General features: G+C 45.7%; 2 protein-coding genes and 1 pseudogene across 3 annotated transcripts; 2 read left to right on the forward strand and 1 right to left on the reverse strand.

Moving 5' to 3' along the window:
* Nucleotides 1-3,030: 3,030 nt before the first annotated feature.
* Nucleotides 3,031-6,008, forward strand: LOC125524287 (G-type lectin S-receptor-like serine/threonine-protein kinase At2g19130 pseudogene; annotated as a pseudogene).
* Nucleotides 6,009-7,272: 1,264 nt separating this feature from the next.
* Nucleotides 7,273-10,769, reverse strand: RAD51D (DNA repair RAD51-like protein). Of its 2 annotated transcripts, XM_048685873.2 has the most exons (9): nt 10,386-10,769; nt 10,166-10,281; nt 9,919-10,000; nt 9,644-9,778; nt 9,342-9,455; nt 9,167-9,257; nt 8,684-8,754; nt 8,077-8,223; nt 7,275-7,871 (listed from the first exon to the last, which is right to left on the reverse strand). In XM_048685873.2, the coding sequence occupies exons 1-9, from the start codon at nt 10,386-10,388 to the stop codon at nt 7,830-7,832; spliced, it is 801 nt and encodes a 266-aa protein (XP_048541830.1). In that variant the 5' UTR covers nt 10,389-10,769; the 3' UTR covers nt 7,275-7,829. The 2 variants fall into 2 exon arrangements, with proteins under 2 accessions (XP_087393089.1, XP_048541830.1); XM_087536963.1 differs by lacking the exon at nt 10,386-10,769 and having other exon boundaries at nt 7,273-7,871; nt 10,166-10,290.
* A 5,470-nt stretch (nt 10,770-16,239) lies between these two features.
* Nucleotides 16,240-21,050, forward strand: LOC125522955 (uncharacterized). The gene is made up of 3 exons (XM_048687997.2): nt 16,240-16,528; nt 18,513-18,824; nt 20,409-21,050. Exons 2-3 carry the CDS (start codon nt 18,543-18,545, stop codon nt 20,715-20,717), a joined length of 591 nt encoding a protein of 196 aa, XP_048543954.1. The 5' UTR covers nt 16,240-16,528; nt 18,513-18,542; the 3' UTR covers nt 20,718-21,050.
* Nucleotides 21,051-21,366: the final 316 nt, after the last annotated feature.

Below are 21,366 nucleotides of genomic sequence, written 5' to 3' on the forward strand. Positions count from 1 at the left end.
GCCATGGCTCTCAGAGCCATTAATCCACATGTGAATTATTCGCCACTATTCCACCTATATAGTCGTACATGGTAACGATCCTTGCTCTCGAAGCAATCCTGCCGGCCTCTAATCTTGTCCCTCCAACTCAGATCCTCCTAAGCGCGACTTCCGCTGATCCTCCTAAGTAGTCCTGGCCATGAGAAGCCCGGCCCGGCCTGACCCGACGCTGCTCCCGGGCCGGGCTCAGGCCTAGATTTTGAGCCCGATGGCCGGGCCCGTCATTTTTGCGCTTTTCTGAAGAGGCCCGGTGGGCTTTTACGCGTTCGGCTGGGCTTGGGCCCAAAAATCAGGCCCGATGGCCGGGCCAGGCCAGGCTTGGGCCTAGGTTTTTGCCTCGGGCTTGGCTAGGCCCGGCCCGAGGTTTGGCTGGGTACACTCCTAAGCATGACTTCCGCCGATGGTGAAGCTCCGTTGAAGTATGGCCATCCTATTTTGTTTTGAACGACACTTTTGCCGGTCGGTCCTAGTATGGGCCAAGGTGATTCCAGATTTGCAACTGTTGTGCACGTCACCATGGTGGACTCGCAGTCTCGCGGCAAAGCTCTGACACCTCATGTCATGCCACGCGCTAAAATCCAGCGTTGCAGCAGCCATTCGTTGAAACTAGTTGCCTCTTGTCCGGAAGCGGACTAAGAGCACTCGGCGACGCAGCATACTGAAATCACGCCTGCTCCCATGCTAGCTTGGGATGCGTGTGTCTTATGATGAAATGTTCTTTTATATGTGAATACCTGACTGAGGCTAGTCATAGTGGGAGTAACTTAGGTAGTAACATAGCGCACTTCAAGAATTTTTTGCTTATGTGGCAAATAGTTAATAAGAGGTGGTAACATAATATGTTACTGTAACATAGCGCTTCCCGAGACAAGATGAGTCTACAAGTTAATAAATGAAATTATTTATGATACTACTATTATATTACTTTGTATTATGAAGGTAGTAACTTAGACTAGTGTCGTGCATATCACACTAGTCTAAGTTACTCCCCGCTATGACGTGAGACGTAGTACACCTGTATAATTCGTGCATGTGCATTGCCATTTAATACGTGCGCACTGCAAGCAAGGCCACGTCTCATTAATTCATGGAGACTATAGATGCAAACAGGGCTACATTGCATTAATTCATGGAGACTAGATGCAAACAGGGCTACATTGCATTAATTAATTCATGGAGACTAGATGAGCAGGACGGGAACGACCGCCAGTCCATGCTTGACGGCGACGAGGACGAACGACGTACGGGCGGCTGGAGGAAGCGGTCAGCTCAAGTCGTGCTAGAGAGCGATGCCGGCGGTGGTGACACTATCGTTGACCATGGTCACGTGGAACTTGAAGTCGACGCCCAAGGCAGACACAGTGTGCAAACGATGTGCACAGAACGCGCATGCACGGACGACGGCTACCTCGATTTGCTCACCATGGATGTCATAGCCTTCCATCTGGTTTTCTTCTCACATGTTGTCGATGGCCCCTAAAACGCATGACTTGATATCAGCGGACAGGGCAAACATGGTGTCGCCGGGCGCCGGCAGTGACTCCGGAGGACGAGGCAAGCTTGGTGCACGGTTAGGATAGACATGATCTTCCTATTTCATGTATAGCAAGCATAAGTGGGGAAGAAGGTGCAGGAGCTATAGAAAGGAATCAGGGGAAGGATTCAGGCTGGACGGAGCGAGCGGGCTTTTCGGCCCGCTCGTGGCCCGTTCTGGACCGGACCGTCTGGTCCTGGCCCGCTGAAGAATTTCGTGGTCCGGTTACTAAATTTCGAACGGGCCACGAGCGGGCTTTTCGGCCCACTCGTGGCCCGTTCTGGACCGGACCGTCTGGTCCTGGCCCGCTGAAGAATTTGTTCGGTCCGGTTACTAAATTTCGGCCCGAAATTTTCTCGGTCCGGTCCGGTCTTTCCCCGGTCCGACCGAGCGAACCGAAGGTGCAGGCCGTTCTTCTTCCTCATGGCCACCAGCGATGCCCTGGCCGTGTCCCACCGCGTTGTTCATCGGAATCAAGTACTCAATAATTCAATTGACACAGGGACAGGGGCAAGAGGTAGAAGAAGACCCCGATCATGCGCTGCCTTTTTTTCCTTGTATTCAGTTAAACAGAGAATAGAAAGAACAAGAGAGCCGGCGTTCGATCCGATAATCGCGGTGCCATTCATGACTTGCCCCTCGCTGCCGTTTCCTTTTACTAGTAGCGATAATAATGCGCCCATGGCATGCTGCCGTTGGGTTGTTTTCTACCGTTTCCCTTTCCTTTTATTCAACGGAGTAGATACAGAAAGAACGAGAAATATGGGCTCAAATCTGATTCTCATCCCACGACTAATGAAATTGACGCGTCATCTGCGTCCACTACGAGCACGAATAGGACACAGCTCCACGTCAATCTTGATCCACTAATCACGGAAGGCTAGCCCACAAAAACTTATGGGCTCATGCAGGTGTTACCATATTTGCATGCGGCTAAAAAATCGCTAAGGCAAAACAACAAGAGGGCTGGTCGTGGGCTTCTGCCTCCCGGAAGATCCTGGCACGCGCGTTCTTGATAGTGCATGAGAACTTCGCCGGCACGCTGGACGACTACGGCGCGTGAGTTGCTGCTGCCTCCGGTATGTCGTTCGTGGCCGCGACGGCTCGCTCCCGTGCCTCACCGCGTCCATGGTCGCCGCGTAGAAGCTCACGACCACCTCCTCCTCGTCCCGCAGCCGCCGCCATGGTTACCACATCTCCACTTGCCGGTCCTCTCGGCCCGGTCCGGGCTTTCCCGCTGTCGGTCCAGGCCGAGAAATCAAGACCGCCAGGCCGCTCGGTCCGATCGGTCCGGACTGCCGGCGGCTCGGTCAGGGACCGGACCGGCCCGGACCATGTCCACCCGATTGATGGGGAAGAAGGTGAGTGGTGGACTGGTGGGGAGAAGAATGTGGTGGGTGGGAGGCTTGCAAGCATTGATTGGATTACTGGCTTGTTAGGCGCTAGTTGTTGAGGAAATTGACCGTGTGTGGACTGTATTTGACAACGTTAGTACATTGAATACTGTCATAGATACATTGCCCTATATATTTCTAATATTACAGTCTGGCTATGGAAGATGTGGATCCCGATTCCCGAGGCTACTTAATGGGTGAGATTTCGGTGAAGTGACTCGTCGAGTGCTCCTACGACATTTTCGCCTCTTGTCCCCATTTCTCGCTCTCAAACTTTCTATCTGGAACCATTCTCGTGTCCTGTCTTGACGGAGGGGATGCACGAGCAGCACAACTTGACCAGAAAAATGCGCCTGCCTGCCGGGGTCATCACGCATGTGTCGCTCTCCGCCATTCACCTGTAAATTCGGCTGCGCCCCTGCAAACGGAAGCGCTCCACCATCACCATGCCACTCATCGCTGCCACTTTCATGGCCCTTGCCTTGTGCTTCGCCCCGGCAGTGGGTGCGGCGGCGACGCTCTCGGCGGGGCGTCCGCTGCGGGGCAACGACACGCTGGTCTCCGCACAGGGCAGGTTCGAGCTCGGCCTCTTCAGCCCGGCCGGCAGCTCCGACGGCAGGTTCTACCTCGGGATCTGGTACAAGGACATCCCCGGCCACACCGTCGTCTGGGTCGGCAACCGCGCGAGCCCTCTGTCCGGCCTTGCCTCCGCCGAGCTCCGGGTGTCCGCCGACGACGGCAACCTCGAGCTCGTCGGTCCCACCGGCGCCTCCGCCTCGCCGGTCGTGGTGTGGTCTTCGAACCTCTCGTCTTCCTTGTCGCCAGGCACGAACAACACGGCGGAGATCCGCGACAACGGCAACCTGGTCCTTGTCGACGGCGCCAACTCCTCCAACGTGCTGTGGCAGAGCTTCGACCACCCCACGGACACGTACCTGCCGGGGGCGCGGCTCGGGGAGAACAAGCTCACCGGCGAGTACCAGGCGCTGACCTCATGGCGGAACGCCCAGGACCCTGCGCCGGGAATGTTCTACGACACGCTGGACCCCAACGGCACCGCTGAGTTCTTCATGCTGTGGAACCGCTCCCGCATGTACTGGCGGGGCGGCGTCTGGACGGGGGGCCGCTGGAAGGGCGACGTCGGGGCGGCGACCGGAAGGGGCACCAACCTCTACAACACGACCTTCGTCGACACGCCGGCGTTCCGGGGCACCACCACCGTGCTCGCCGACGACGCCACCGTCACGCGCCTGGTGCTCGACCTCAACGGCCAGAAGAAGCAGTTCGTCTGGGTGCCGGCGAGCCGGAGCTGGCAGCTGTTCTGGGCGGCGCCCACCGCGCAGTGCGACGCGTACGCGCTCTGCGGCGCGTTCGGCGTCTGCAACCAGAGGAGCCAGCTGCCGTGCCGGTGCCCGCCCGGGTTCGCTCCGGCGTCGGAGAGGGACTGGGCGCTCAGTGACTGGAGCGGCGGGTGCCGCCGGAGCTCGCCGCTCGCGTGCGCGCACAACGGGTCGACGACGGACGGGTTCCTGGCACTGCCGGACGTGAAGCTCCCGGACGAGCCGCTCGCCATGACCGCCGCCCAGAGCAAAGCGGAGTGTGAGTCGGCTTGCCAAAACAACTGTTCGTGCCAGGCCTACACCTTCTCCGCCGGGGCCGGGGCTTGCTCCGTCTGGCACGGAGACATCCGCAACCTTGAGCAGCTCTTCCCGGACTCCAGCAGCCCCGGGTCAGACTTTTATCTCCGGCTTTCACAAAGAGCATTGCAGGATCTCCATAGCGGACACGGGAAGAAAGGAGGGAGAAAACCATGGCTTGTCTTTGGCATCACGCTGGCCGGCGTAGCAGCATTGGGCGCGTCGGTCGTACTGGCCTGGAGGGTTCTTCTTGCCTGGAGAAGACCGGCTGTGTACATGGAGAACAAGAATGGATCCTCCTTGGCCGTGTACAGCTACGCCGACCTCCGTGCCGCCACCAACAACTTCTCGGAGCGGCTGGGCGGCGGAGGCTTCGGCTCGGTGTACCGCGGGGTTCTGAAGCAGCACAAGGGAGGCAGCACGACCCAAGTCCAAGTGGCGGTGAAGAAGCTGGAGAGTCTTGCGCGACAGGGCGACAAGCAGTTCCGGGCGGAGGTGAGCACGCTGGGGCTCATCCAGCACGTGAACCTCGTCCGGCTCCTCGGGTTCTGCTCGTCGGGCGACGAGAAGATGCTCGTGTACGAGTACATGCCTAGAGGCTCCCTCACCGGCTCCTTTTTCGGCAGCGGTGCATGCCCGAGCTGGCGCGACCGGTACTGTGTCATGCTCGGGGTGGCGAGGGGGCTGACCTACCTGCACGACGGCTGCCGTGAGCGCATCATACACTGCGACATCAAGCCGGAGAACATCCTGCTAGACGAGGACATGTCCCCGAGGATCGCCGACTTCGGAATGGCGAAGCTGGTGGGCAGGGATTTCAGCCGCGCGCTGACGACGATGCGAGGCACCATGGGGTACCTCGCCCCAGAGTGGATCTCCGGGCAGCCAATCAGCGTCAAGGCGGACGTGTACAGCTATGGCATGGTGCTCTTCGAGCTCGTCTCGGGACGACGTAACTCCGAGAGGTACGGCGAGCTGGAGGCGACGTCAGGGACTGGGGCGAGGGAGTCCTTGACCTTCTTCCCAGTGTGGGCCGCGCAAAAGGTTGTGGAAGGACAGGTGGGCGCCGTGGCTGACCCGCGGCTGCACGGCGACGTGATGCCGGAGGAACTAGAGCGGGCGTGCAGGGTGGCGTGCTGGTGCATCCAAGACGAGGAGGCGCATCGCCCAACCATGGCGCAGGTGGTGCAAGCGCTGGAGGGCGCCATCCACGTCCACGTGCCGCCGGTGCCGCGGGCACTGCAGCGCCTCGTCATGTAATTCACGAGCCACAACGACGCGAAAGCGTTTCCTGTGCCAAGGACGACATGATTAAGTAGTTTGGTGTGGCGGGTCTTTCTTTCGGGGAGTGTCATTTCCTGTTACATTACAGTCGGCTAGAAATAAATTGGATTTCAGTCAGAATTTTCATCCAGTAACAACATGACACACGTTTACGTATGTTTGTTTGACAAAGAAACAACGGAATAATGAATGTGCGTGTGTACTTATGTCACGAAACGAAAGAAAAGACGGAAATCAAAATAGTTTCATTAAAAAACAAGACCGAGTAACAAATGCACTAAACCTGGACGTTTCAGAGATTTAGGGACTGTATAAAATTCAAAAATCAGTTGGGCACAGCACCACAGCAAATAAGTTATACAGTGACTTCCAAGTAGAAATCATACAAATTACAAAAAGAAAACATTTAAACTCCACCATTTTGCTGCTGTTATGGGTAGTTATTGGCATTCGCATAGAAGGTAGAAAGCAGCCAGTACCCACAGGCCAATTTACGTTAGCAGTTGCTCGGTGGTTTTAAAATCTCGAAACTTTTATTATGTTTGAGATGCTTTGTACTCTCGTTGAATTTTTATAACAGATTGGATATTTTTGAAGAAAAAAAATCATTTTAATCTCTCAAGCGGTGTTTTTTATTTTGACTTGAACTTTTGTGGCAGGTAGATATACATTTTGTCTGCGCGTTAACTTTTATCGGCAACTTCGCCGCAAAAAAAACAAAGAAATTTTTATCAGCAACTTTTGACTAGTAGACGAAGATGCCAAGCAAGAATGCTCGGCGAATGTCGTCCTCAAACAACTTTTGTTTGACAAACATCGATGGATACACGGAGAGCAGCCGTTGTGGACACGGCGACCGCCGGTCTCCTCAAACAACCTTTGTTCTGACTAGAGCTACATACCGTAGAGCGCAACGTCCGGTAGCAAGACTTTTCACACACGATAGCAAGACTTTTCGAGACGATTTGGTGATGAGGGAAAGCAACGACCGGTCCATGTCAACACAGGCAACATTTATTCGTTTGGATATGGGTACAACTTCTCGTGACGTGATTAAACTAACAGCGGTGAACGTTCGTCACACGCTGCCGGCATGATCAAACTTGAACACTACTCCCTAGTACGTCCCAAAATAATAGTCGCTCCGTTTGCAGATACATCTGTAATCTGTTTGATTGGCATATCTATGTTGAAACTCGCCCTTTGGATCGATCACATTCTATCCCGAACGTATGCGGCACGAAAGATTGATAGCCGATGATACGTTACTCTTAATTTTCTTTATTTCTAGGATAGGACACCAATAGCATGACACAAACTCTTTTACTAACTCAAGATTACCTAACAGTCTAACCATGGTCAGTTTGTGACTGTACAAGCACAACAGCCAGCGTGAGCTCATCTCATTCATAGCTGGTAGAAAAAAAAGTTATGTTATACTAGTACCTTGTGCCAGGACCCAGGAGGTCACATGCATCAAATAAGTCTCTGCCCACACGTCTAAAAAGATTGCCGTCCTTAAATAATACTCCCTCCGATTCACAACTACTCCCTCCGTCTCATAATGTAAGATCATTTTTCAAGCTATGTTAGCTTGAAAAACTATCTTATATTGTGGGAGGGAGGCGGTATAAGACGTTCTAATTTAAATCAGATGTATCGGATGTTCCAACATTTTTCTGAATCGAATTTATATAGACATTTTCTAGTGCTTTTATTCACTCATTTCAATCTGCATGTGGTTCATACTAAGATATCCAAAACATCTTATATTTGTAAATGGAGGGAGTACGTCTGACGCGCCTGTGATACATGCCAAGTCTGAATCTTGACGCCAGTGAAGCTGTCGATAGTCATGCCCAATTGTCGCCGTGTGCAGCCACACATTTCTCCAGATACGCCTGGTATGTTCTCCTCAAACACCATGCATGCTCGGCGAATTCAGCTAGGTAGGAACTGAAATTTCATATGGCGACCACAAGCCTGCAACAAAGCAGACTGTCAGGAACCAAACAAAACCCCAAGGCAGCCAGCACAAAGTTCTGCATTGAAGCAGTTTCCACCCGTCCAATAGAATGCAATGGAAGGAGATGACAACAATTAGCAACCAAGAAATTTGAAGATGCAGGGAAGCAATGCTGTGTGGCCACGAATTCCACAAGTATAACCAAATTTTCAATCAAAATACCAGTAGCGTGTGCTTCAGTGCCGTCGCGGTGCAGATATTGCTCCCACGATCACGAGAGATCATGAGGCGAATATGTGGAACAGCTTTCCAGCTCTCACCAAGGGCAGGTTTTGGAGCTCCATTCCCGGCGACCATATGATTCGTTACCTAGAGTAACACAAAATGGATGGTTGGTTGATCGATAGATATGGTAACTGCATTGTTTTTGTTTCACATCTGACCAAAATTTAAAAATTCTAACATCTAAGCCTAATAATCCGTGAATGCTTGCAGGAAGTCGACTGAGAAAATTAGAAGTGCAAGGCTTTCTTCTTTGATAAGATACAATTACAGGATTTTTTACTGTTCTCTCTAACGAGTATGGCTCTCACTGGGGACATGAAACCTGACAGACAGGCAAATTCAGGGACTACAGCTTAATATAAAACTGGATATGTACATGACAAATACACCCTACTCAGCAGTTCACCCACAAACTACCCTCTGATAAAGTAAACAGGAACAAATTGACAGATGGGATCAAACTTCTCCAAATGCACAGTATAAAGATGAATGACTACCAATCCAAATGAATGAGTGCCAATCAAGTTCGAGCAAGCAGAATTACCAGAACAGATAGATTGTGCTTATGTGCCAACTTCTTAAGAATCATTGCCACTGATATCATCATCGACCGCCCTGTTGAGTTTAATACAGGTTCACAGAAAAGAACATCATTTATTTTAGTTCAGGCTACACTTCAAAGAAGTAATGATGCCCTCTCAGCAAGCAATCATGTCATCAAATAATGTTTTTAGGAACTCAAATTATTGACAAAGACACAGTGCACTATTATCAATGTCAGGCTGCATATTTGTGAATCAGTTGGGCTGTGTTGTTTAAGTTACTGATTGTAAACAATCTATCTTGCACAATCTGATCACTACACCAATTTTCTACATTTCGCAACTCAAGAAATTGTATATGTTATGTCTCTCTTGGGACATTGACCCTTAAGGCGTGAGTTAGTTCTAGTATAACTACTAAAGTGCTAAACTGCATCATATAACGTACAAAAAGAATAATCAATCAGACAAGGCTATGCAAGAACCTTGTGAATTCTTCCCGCCGATAATGGGAGCAAGTAGAGATGATACCGAGTCAATGATAAGCAGGCATATCCTGTTACTGCCATTAGTTACCTATTAAGCTTGTGACATGTGAGAAAAGAGTTTAGGATAATAAAAAGGGAGATTGAAGACAATCCTATATCCCTTCATACTAACCTTTCCATTCAATGAGACTTCAAGTCGATCTAGTACTTCAAACAAAGCAAATATATCAAATACAGACTCACAAATGATACTGCTCATGACCCTCTTAAGCCTCACATCCTTTGGCTGCATGTTGGAAATCGGGTGCTTAGAAATCACATGGTCAAAAAGTTTTAGGGTAATCTAATGATTGCCAAAGCAAATGCCATTCTAGTTATACCACAAGAATGTCAAAAAGATATGATAATCCCCTGAAGAGTGAAGACAATAGGTAGGAGCAGGGCAGGAACATAGATCCCTGGTTTATTACTAACCTCTTTGATCAAAGAGATGGGTAGTTCATCAAGAATGTGAGCAATTCGGCTAGGGGAGAATGAATTACTAGTATCCAAGTAGAGAACAAGACCCATATGCCTGGCTGCAACATGTGCAGCAGAATATAGACAGACCTGCAGTTGATGTGCATAAGTACATAGAGTAAATAACAGCTTCTGCATTACGAGTAACTCTGCAGTTTTTCGACGGCGCAATGTTCACAGGTAAGCACATTAGCCATCTTGGAGTTGAGAAAGATCAATCGTGTTTTCACCTGTGTTTTACCAGAAGATGACTGGCCGGTTATTTCTGTCAACTGGCCTTTGCGCAGCCCACCTCCAAGAAGCGTATCGATGCTGCGAATTCAGGACATGACAAATTACAATATATTCTACTACTTGCTAAGACAGTGTAATTTTCTGCATGATGATGGGGAGGTTCTCTCGACAGAGATCGGCAGGTTCATGACACGAGGCATCAATTGACAGGGAACCAAATGATTACATTCGAGATAGGAGTACCCTTCAAGTCCGGTAGGGAGGAAATGTTTTCCTTCTGCCGCGTCTTTGAGCAGCTGCATCCCATCCGACCATAGTATGCACCGATCTTCAGCATGAGGTTGCTCTTCATTCATGTCCTGTATCATCTCACGGGCATAAACACAGTTGTATCACAAGTCGATCTTGGCTGAAGATTTGAAATTTTCAATGCATCAGTTATCTGTTTAGAGATGGAAATTACCATTGGGGCTCTCCCTTCCTGTCCAAAGCGGAGCAGTAGGCAAGCAGTGCAGCAGGCCAACGACTCCTCCTCCTCCTCCTCCTCCTTGTGTCTCTCTCGGCGTCGGAGCTCGGGTTCGGAGGTGCAGGCGGCAACCACTAGCCGACGGAGGCCAGAGGGTGCCGGGGAGCACTGCCGGCGTGCGGCGCCGTCGCAGGCGGGGGAGGCAGAGAGGGGAACAGGCAGTGGCGGGGCAGCAGTACGGAATGGGGCGCGGATCGCGCGTCGTAGCTTGGAGGCGGGGGTGACGTGAGGGGAGCGGGAGGAGGGCGGCGGGCCTTCGGTCCAATGGCGGCGGGGCGCGGCAGAGGCGGCGGCCGGCGGGGGCGGGGCAGGGGACGCACGGGGACGGGACGGAATGGGATCGAAACATGGAGCGCCTGCCTCTGTCGGCTTAGTGGGCCTCCCAGTGCGTGCCTTAGTGGGCTGTTCTAGTTGGGCTGGAACCCGGGCCGTTTTTATCATTGGACTACTCGCCTTGATATCTTCCAAACCATTATGTTGATAGGTTTCGACAAACCCTATGATACTCATGGGTATCCAATCCACGCCTTCAACCCAAACCTGGCCATGCTTTTGCCAAAATAAAAACCTGACCATGCGGCGGATGCGTGTGGTCACGCAAATCTTTACCTAATAACTAGACAATTGCCCGTGCGTTGTAACGGGAAGTACAAACATTCTAGTAGTTAGTTTGTGACTGCACGTCTATTATTATATTAATGCGCTAAAATCTCAGCAAGTTTTTTTGTATGCAATCATCATGATTTACTTGTCATTTTATTGTTAAGCACTTATTTGGTACTCCCTCTGTAAACTAATATAAGAGTGTTTAGATCACTATTTTAGTGTTCTAAACACTCTTATATTAGTGATCTAAACGCTTTTATATTAGTTTACAGAGGGAGAAAGAATTTAACGACTTATCAAACAAAATATGTTTTTATTTTAGCAAGTTAATAAAATATGAGGCAATTGATTTTATTTTAGGGAGAATGGATGGGAGAAAAATTAGGGATGGGAGGAAAAAATCAAAGAAGAGAAGGAAAGAGTTGGTGGTATATAAGCAAGGTAGGACAAAAGAGAGGTCAAATGGGAACCTTGCATTCTTTTTAAGTAGTAGAGATAAAGCAAATTGGGTTTTTTTCGTCCATCATGGTATTTTTCAGAAAAGTCCCTCTATTTTAAAGAATTTAACCCGCAGTCCTGTTTTAAGTTAAAACAAATCGTTATTTTCATATTTTACACAAAAGTCTCTGTCTTTTCTTGAAATCAACCCGCCGTCCGGATTTAAGTCACACCCGAACCGTTATTTTACATTTGTCGAAAAAAAACTAATGTTTTACGTAATTCATCCGCGTATCATATTTAAGTCAAGAAAATGCTTTTTAAAATCATCCATATCTTTTAAACCGTAACTCTGATTTGAACATGTTATATATGAAATTTGATTATAAAAATATGTAAAATATGAATATGAGATTATTTTTACCTATTAAATATTTTTAAATATTATTTTGGAATATATTTGAGGCAAACAAATGATTTTCTAAATTATCTGTATCTTTTAAACCGTAACTTCGATTTTAACATATTATATATGAAATTTTATTAGAAAAATGTGTGAAATCTAAATATGATGTTAATTTTACCTGTTAAATATTTTTAAAATATTGTTATGAAAGCAAACTTATAATTTATAACGCAAGATCTGTTTTTTTATACCGGCGGCGATCCGGATTGCAAATAAACACCCCACTATAATCATATAGGGGAAAAAATATCGATAACTACACACATGCATACCTCTGAAAAATGTCGCAGGGGAAAATAACAGATTTCTCATCGCGAGAGTGAGAGAAAGCGCGCGAGAGAGAGAGACGCCTTAGGATTAACCATATTCAACACACGTTTTTTGTTGTTTAGTGTGAACACCGAGGCCATCACCGGCGAGGGTTAGAAGGAGGATAAGCGGCAACACAAATATGATGCCTCGCAAAAATAAAGGAGATGGACCTATTGTGGTCTTAAGTGATGGTTGTTGAGTTAAGAGCGTGTGTTATGTTTCTCTCCCGTTGCAACGCACGGGCTCTTTTGCTAGTATAATAAAATCCTGGTGCAACACAACCCATGTCGGACTTTTTATAAAAGAAAGAAGTGTACAAATCACCCCAAAATCCAATCTTTGGAGTACATACCCCCTTAACTCAAAACCATGACAAATCACATCTTCAAATTACTAAAACTAGGTTAATAGCATCCTTTAGTGGTTTCAATCAAATCTTGAGCGATTTTGTCTCCCCTGATGCCGATTAGACGCTGACAGGGCAAAAAAACTTTGAGTGGGTCCCATTAGCCAATTGCTTCTCTCTTCTTTCTTTCCTTTTCCCCTCGCCTTCAGAATTGCTCTTCCATTCGCTAGGGCTCGGTCGCCATCGCCGTCCGCCGTCGTATGCTACTTGCCTGTCTCCGAACAAAACAATGTGTCCAGGTGCGTGCACCTCCATCTCCGCTGCTCCTCTGCTCCGTTTCTGGTGTCGTTCGTCGGTAGAATCGCGAGCGCCGGTGTACGATCGTGTGCACCGCAGAGGTGTGGTTTTGGGTGAGGGGAATGGGGTGTGCAAAATTCTGCCCATTCCGCAGTTAGCCTCCTCACATGAAACTGTAGCTTGCCTACTAATCTTTCAGTGCATACTAATTTCCAAAAAAATACTTGCTCCTACAGACTCGAGGCTACTTGCCCCTGCATACTAATTTTTTAGAGGTAAATACACCACAGGTCTTAGAACTTGCGCACGGCGATCACTTTGGTGCATAAAGTTGCAAAATACGTGTTTGTGGTCACTAAACTTGTGAGGCCGTTTAAATACAGTCACTATCACCATACGCATGCGTATCCGTCAACGCCGGTGTGGCACGGGTCCATTGTCAGCCACTATAAATGTTCTTGTATGATAGATTTGCAGAAAAGCCTTCAATTCTTTTTTTATTTACACACATAGGATGCCCCTCATCTCAGATAAAAAAAGAATAGTGGGGGGGTGGGTTTCGGTCCCATGATGTACTGCTGTGTGGCTCGCTTAGACAATCACCACGTCAAGAGTATCTAATGTTTGATTAGCACGAGTACCTTATATATCCTATCATCGCGGATCGAAAAAAATTAATGAAGAAATCTACTCCCTCCGTCTCATAATATAAGAAGGGAGTATCTAATATAAGAAATCTACTTCCTCCCTCCCATAATATAAAAAGGGTGTAATGTTAAAAACGTTCTTATATTATGGAACAGAGGAAGTATCTAATAACCATACAATGTGCAACCGGCTGGTTCGAAGCTGAGACATGACGATTCATTTGCTAATAAGCTAACAACCAGGCAACTGCGACATGTGATGTAGTTTGGGGACAAATGTTTTTATCACTCTTGTTCTATGCAAGTATGTGACATTTAAAAAAAATGTTTGTGTAATTCAAAATATTTTCATGCATTCAAAAAACAACACGAACAGTTTTTTGAACTATGCGAACATTATTGTACATTGTGTAAACTACACGAATATATATTTATTTATTTTGAAATGTGTCAACAATATTTTAAATGCAATGTACATTTTTTCATTTACACAAATATTTGTTTACAGTGTTTAAACAATTTTATAAATGTCATGTAGTTTTTTTAACGCATTTATATATTTTGAATTGCACAAATAATCTTTTATAAAGTTTAAACATTCTTTTATAATAAATAAATATTTAGTTGATATAATTTAAATATTATCCTGTGCATATTTTTTACTCATGACTTATATTCAACAAAATTATAATTTAAATATTAGACACAATTAAATATTCATACCAACAGATTAGATTTTAAATTATGAATATTGTAAACTATACAAACATTGAACTTTTTTACAAAATGTGCGTATAATTATAGAAATGTTTGTATAATTAAAATACTTTATGAATTTAATTTTAAAAAGTATTAGTACTATAATTATACAAACATTTTTGTTATTCATAAATATTATTTGAAAATGATACATGAACAACTTTTTATGATCCACGGCTTTCTAAAATAAAACGAATAGGTGTAACGATAAAGAACTTTTTTAATTATGAGACCTGGTCGTCGTACACTTTTAGATAAATTATCGCTCCTCCTGACAGGTAGGTCCCATCAGCAGTGAACTATTTTTGCACAAAAAAGAAAAAGAAGAAGGGGTTTTGTGCAATAACACGTCTATGTGTCATTGACAGCGGGCCCGTACCATGCTGGGTTGACGGATACACTCACGTACGGGGAGAGTGTCTGTATTTGAACGGTCTCGCAAGTTTTGTGACCACAAACATGTATTTTGCAACTTTGTGCACCAAAGTGATCGCCGTGTGCAAATTCTAAGACCTCTGGTGTATTTACCTCAATTTTTTAGTAGTACAACCACAAAACCGGGACAAAGATTTTTCAGTGCATACTTGCTCCTACAGACTCGAGGCTAATAGCATAACAAGTGCAAGAAAAAATACCAGCACTTTGCCGTAGTTGTAGTCTCCCTAGGTTCTTCGGGCTCCATGAGATCCATCTCGGGGCTTTCATGTCACAGCGGCAAAACTGCGGCGGCTCTTACTCTATTGGGCCATGTCGGTACGGAACCGGCGACTGCGATGGCGCCTGCGTGCCCTTGCTTCCGCTGGTCGACACCCGACTCGTGGAGGAGATCCTTGAAGACACCATTGCTTGGTTGACGGTGAAAGGCGAGAGGCGAGGCGGGGCGCCGGCGACTGGCAAGGCGGGGCGGGGCGAGAGGCGAGGCGGGGCGGGGCGCTGGTGAAAGGCTTGAGGAGAGGCGAGGTGGGGATTTTCTCTGCATGAGAGACAAAGGGGAACAGAGGACGGAGGAGAAGCAAGGGGACAACTGGCTAATGGGACCCACTCAAAGTTTGTTTTTTGCCCTGTAAGCATCTAATCGGCATTAGGGGAGACAAAAGCCGCTTAAGATTTGATTGAACCCACTAAAGCATGCTATTAACCCGGTTTTAGTAATTTGAGGGTGTGATTTGTCCTGGTTTTGAGTCCAGGGGGTATGTATCCCGAAGATTGGATTTTGGGGTGATTTGTATATATACTTATTTCTTTCTTTATAAAATAGTTGTGTCGTGCCGGCCGAAGGCCTTGGCTCCGGTATCAGCCTGGCATGTGATCAAAAAAGGCCGGCACGGCCTGGCATGCCTTTGGGTCGGCCTTCATTCATTTTCGGCCTTCAGCTCCATTTTGACATTCTGTCTCTTCTACCTTTTAAGAATTCAGGAAATCCAAAAATTAAGAAAATGTAGAAAAAAAATAAAAAATAAGAAATACACCAATATAAGAAATTAAGAAAAAAATACAGAAAATGTAAAAGAGACAAAGTGTCATATGGATAAACATAGCTCTTTTGTAAAAATATTTTAGTTAAACTCCCCTTGAAGATGAACCCGATAAGAAAAAAGAGTACAAAGCTACTCTTTTTAGGGGAAAACCAAGCTTTATTTATCAAAGTCCACAGAAGGTGGGATACATCTTTGGTTGTGGGATTGACCAAACCAAACGTTGTGTCCCGGACCAAGAGTAAGAGAATGCCTGGCTAGACTATGAGCTTCTAAATTTACTCTACGACTCTCGAATTTAAAAATACAATTAAAAGGAGCTGACTGCAGTTTGATTTCTCCATGGCGGGCCGGCCTTCGACCCGGCCTTTTTATCCAGGTGTTGTGTCGGGCCAGAAATTCGTGCCTGTGGGCCGGGCCATTTAGCCAGGTTTCTTCCACCTCGTGGATTCTTCCCGGAGCAAAGACAAACGTTACTCCGGTCTCCCTCTCGGGCCGACCCTCCTCCCTCTCACGAAAAAGGTGGACGCGGCGGCGACGACACCGGCGCCGGCGGGGAGAGGGACGGCGCAACCGGAGGAGGCGGTAGTGGCGTCCCCCCTCCTCCCATTCCCCCTCCCACTGTCCAACCGGCGGCACAGCATCCAACAACAGCGGCCTGAGCTCGGCGGTGACAAGGAGTGGCGACCGCAACGACCCCGTCGCCGGCGTGCTTCTCCCCCGACGCTGGACTGGTCAGTCCCCGCTGCTCCCCCTCTTCTTCATTCCCCCCGCTTGCCCTCTTAATTTCTATTCTCTTTGGTTCATTAATTTGTAGGATTCTTGGTCTGGTTCTTGGATAATTTCTAGGGTTCTTGGTCTGGTGCCAAGATTAGTCATATATGTTAATGCAAATTACCTCATATGGCTGTCAAATCCCTGTTCTAGGATCTGAGCTCTCTCTTCTCTCTGAATTCAACTAAGGCATGAGGGCCAAGGAGGGAGATAGCTATCAGATCCATGTCTTAGTAGTGGTAAACAATTGTGTAGGTTTACTTATCAATTGTTTTGACTCTGAGCTTGAACTACAGGGTTGCAATGTTTTGGCATCTACACTTGTAAAAAAAAATCAGCAGGAGAATGAAGATTATATAAAAAAAATGTCATAGTAGTGGTAAACAAGCATATAATCCCTCCCACGTAGTAACAATAAATTTATTGAGGGGATGGTTAAGCAATGCTAGAAAAATATTCCATGATGAAATTGAAGTTACACAAACTTATGGAGGCGAGGCTGTATCTTTTTTTGAGAAACAGCACAAGAAAAACAGTTTCAGTTCTTTTTGTAGCAATGACAAACATCCTGATGATTTTTTTGGTCATGATTCATAACCAAATAATTCTGCAGCTACCTATAGCGCTGCCGACGCAGTCACATGTTAAGCTAGCTTAAAGCAGAGGGACACTTGAGCTTGCACTAGATTGTGGTAACATGCCAAGCTAGCTTAAACCAGAGACACTTGAGTTTGTGCTAAATTAATGTATGTAGCAGTTTAATTTAAACTACCTGACGCATGCAACCATCAGTATTCTACAATCTACATATGCTTGTGCGGTTGTGTTTGTGCCCATACAACTGAAGATCTGAAATCTTTTTTGTTTAAAGTACCAGCCAATTTTCTACAACTGGTTATTAGGTGTTTCAACGCCCAGCTATTTGTCCCTATGTCATATTATAGGTTATGCATTTCTGAAATCTTTTGTCATTTGCTTCAGGAAATGATCTTGTCTTTGTCAATGGCTCACTGCAGAAAAGAAAAAACTTCTTCTTGCATTTATCACTGCTAAGAAAGATACACTGGAAAAGGCTCTCCCTATATTATGCTTTCTTCCGTTTATCAACAACGGAAAAGATAGGATTGAAGTGCCCTTAGTTTCAGTTGTAGAATCAGTCAAAATATGGCTCTTTGTGTTTGAATGTAGACATATATCCTTTTCTTTGTGTGAGATGACAAATACATCTTTTTCCTTGTGTGAGATGACAGATATGCTTCTTCATGTTAAAAACACCACCTTCCTCTTGGCAATATATTTTTCCGCTGATGCTTGGATAGATCGACTTGGTACCTGTCACCAAGTTCTGTTTCTCTGATGTATATCTTGTCATTATTTCTCTACTGACTTGATTGTTGATTGCAAAAGGAAAGACTGCTATTATATACATTCTTTCTTTGTTCATGTATACATTCTTCTGTGCACTAATTGCCCTTCATTGGCAATATAGTTCATCAATCATCACGGAAGTGCAGCAATCAATACAGATGGACCATATCCAACGCAGATGATGCATCTTTGCCAGATGATAGAAATTTGTATTTGCTTCATCTGCGTTGGTCATGGTCCACGTCTTATTGTAAATTTGCTGGCTGTACTAGCCAGAAAAATTTACACAAAGTTCCATTCTTCACGAGGTTGAAGGATGGAAACATATAAGTTGTTAGTGTACATTCATTTGATACTCAGATTTGTCATGTTCAGTACATTCCTCCCTCCCAGTCATCAGTCTATACTTGCTATTTCCACGTCCATTATGGCACTTGTTATTTTCTGTAGCCCCCAAGACAACAAGGAATTTCAAATGCATATATAAAAGAAAATGTATTGTAAACATGTCCAACATAAACTTAGAAGCGAAAATTCTTATCCTTAGCTCATGCTTTACTATTATGTTCTATGTAGGCAAATCCACAGTTATAGCTAGTATCAACAATGTCAGTTCCTGGTAAGGATAGCAATATGCAGCAGCTAGTCCCAATGGCACCACTGGCAAGGGTTTCTGGTGGTGAACTAGTGGCGAAGGCTTCTGTTGGTGACAGTGGAAAGCAGCTGGTGCTGCTGGAGGATGGAGGAAAGAGCTCGGGAGGGGTCAAGCTACGGGAGGATGAGGAGGACCTAGAGGTGAAGCTAAGGCGCATCATGGAGAATGTCCCCGTCCGTGTCAGCAACACCTCTGGGTCCTCCGCTGGTTCTGGCTCTGGCGACTTCCACCAGGTACTCTTTCTCTCTCCCACCCTCTCACAAGTGGAGAATTCAGCTAAAATGAGTGTCAAATTGAACCAATTTTTTTATCTTTTCCTTATTATGCAGATGGGACTCACATATAACTCTACATTATGGCTATGATGAGATTTATTTGTCAATTAGCACTTGAGTAGATGGTTGTAATGTTTTGGTGCAGTTGCCATTTTATTTAATTTTGTCTTAAAAGGAAATTTTGGGTCTATTGTTCATCTGAACATGAATGATTGATTCTCAATGGTTGCAATGTTATGGTGAAGTTACCATTTTATTGAATTTTGTCTTAAAGGAAATTTCGAGTCTACGGTTCATTTGAACATGAATTATTGATTCTAAATACTCCCTCCGTTTCTAAATATAAGACCTTTTAGAAATTTCAATATGGACTACATACGGATGTATATAGACCATTTTAGAGTGTAGATTCACTCATTTTGCTCCGTATGTTGTTTGTATTGGAATATCTAAAAAAGCTTATATTTAGGAACGGAGGGAGTAGTTCTTTGGTGTCTATATAAGAAAAGGCATGGTCCTTGCGTGTAAAAATGCATGTACACAAGACCTTTTACTTGTTGATGTTCTTAAGAGTACTGACAGTATTGAAAGCACTTGACTAAATTTTGTGTCTGTTGTTATGCAGTTGACTATACCAAAATCACAATATGTTTCAAATTTGCTCGATTCTTGAATATCTAGAATACAAGTTGGTGTGGATTTTAAGGTAACATCACTGAATATGAAAAATAAAATTAATATGTTTTGCTGCATCACTTAATCAATGGGAGTTATAAGGCTGACGAATGACCACAGTTTGATAAAAGGTGAATATCTATTAAGTTATGATGTGATATAAGAGAAGGGGTCAGATAAAAGATCTTTGTATTTGTGGCTTAGGTGCGATCATAGGCATTAGCGCATGATAATCAGAAGTTCCAGTGGCTTATGAGTGCTGAAATAGAACAGAGGCCAGAATTGCTACCAGCTTACCAGGAGAAGATTTGGTGTTTTGCTACTCACAACTCTTCATTTGAGTTATTATTATAAAATGAAGTGCTTCTGTTGACTTGTAGGTACAATTCTAGTTTAACTTTAAAACTGCTATTGGCTTGTGTGTGGGTTCAGATTGATGCATACAATCACTGTCAGATAACGGTTGTCACTATAGTAGTGGAGATTATCTTCTGAGACTGTACACAAGTTCATTCAAATTCTGTTCTCTTTGAGACTCGTGATAATAATAAACTCTAAGACATATTTTGTTCGTCATGTTTGTTCACCAGAATTCTTATCTCACATCCTTGTTTCGGGTAACATCGCAGCAGCTGAAAATCGTGATATATGTATTTGATTCCTCCTGTTCCAGCATTCACAGAGCTAGAGAATTTGTTTTCTTGATGTGTTCTCAACCATCTTATTTACTGATCTTTTTTCTGTACAAATCTAGCTCCAGATTTCTCAAGTTTCATGACATGAATAGTTTTGAGAACTTGAATGGAAATGCATTCATTGGTAATTAGTGATCTGATGGTTTAACTGTAAGCACTCTTGTTTTGACAGTATCGGCAAATGAGGAGAAGGGAGCAGGACCGAATAACGAGGATGGAGCGTGATTACGAAAAGAGGAAACAGGTGGCTGAGTTCAATCTGCGGAGGGAGGAGAGACTAAGAGCAGCCGAGGAGCGTACAGCCAAGAAGCGCCTGAAACGCCAAAAAAAGAAGCAGCGTAAGAAAGAAAAGCGGGCCAAACCAAACGGTGGTGGCGAGGAAGAACCCAATAGCAGAGTATCTAACCGGGTGGAGGAGTCCTCAGACGATGACGAGGGTTCGGATTACGAGGGTGACGACAAGTTTAAGCAGTGCACATGAAGTTGATGTCAGTCATTCCTGGATATTGTTTTTCACCTGTAGAGATTCTGGATGGTGTGGAAGACTGTCAGTCACTCCATGGTTTGGCTGTGGGCATGAACTAACACATCGCATGTAGTAATATAGACTCGGAAACATGCTAGATTGGGGCATTGGGCACTCTGTTAGTTTTCTGGAAACGCTTGTCTGCTGTGAGATGAACAATCGGATGCCAGTGGGCATTCTATTGGACGGTACATGGGGATGGGGCATTGGCTTCTTGTTATCAATTACTCCCTTCTTCCGGAAAAGCTTGTTGCGGTGGCAATTTTGCAATTTAATCCTTGAACACAACCTGCACTCCACTTTTTTCTTCAAAATACTAAACATAATTAACTATACAGTTAACAATTTTGGTAATTTTACAATTTAGTCCTTGTTGTACCCATCTTAGAATTAGTGCAAGCCAGCAGGCTTAACTTTGAGGTTCTTTTCAAATGAGCTTCCGAAAACGAAGGAATTCCTTATTAATATGAGTAGTCTACCGTTCCTATTAAGTCAGGCTCTCACAGCGTTCTACTGCAATGCTGAATTTGTTCACTCTTCAGTTGCAACTCAATTTATTCACTGCAATGCTGCATTCTACTGCCTCTGTGCTTAATTCAGTGTT

The sequence above is a fragment of the Triticum urartu genome, chromosome 7A, assembly GCF_056163025.1.
Source record: "Triticum urartu cultivar PI428250 chromosome 7A, HENAU_Tu73, whole genome shotgun sequence".
NCBI lineage: Eukaryota > Viridiplantae > Streptophyta > Magnoliopsida > Poales > Poaceae > Triticum > Triticum urartu.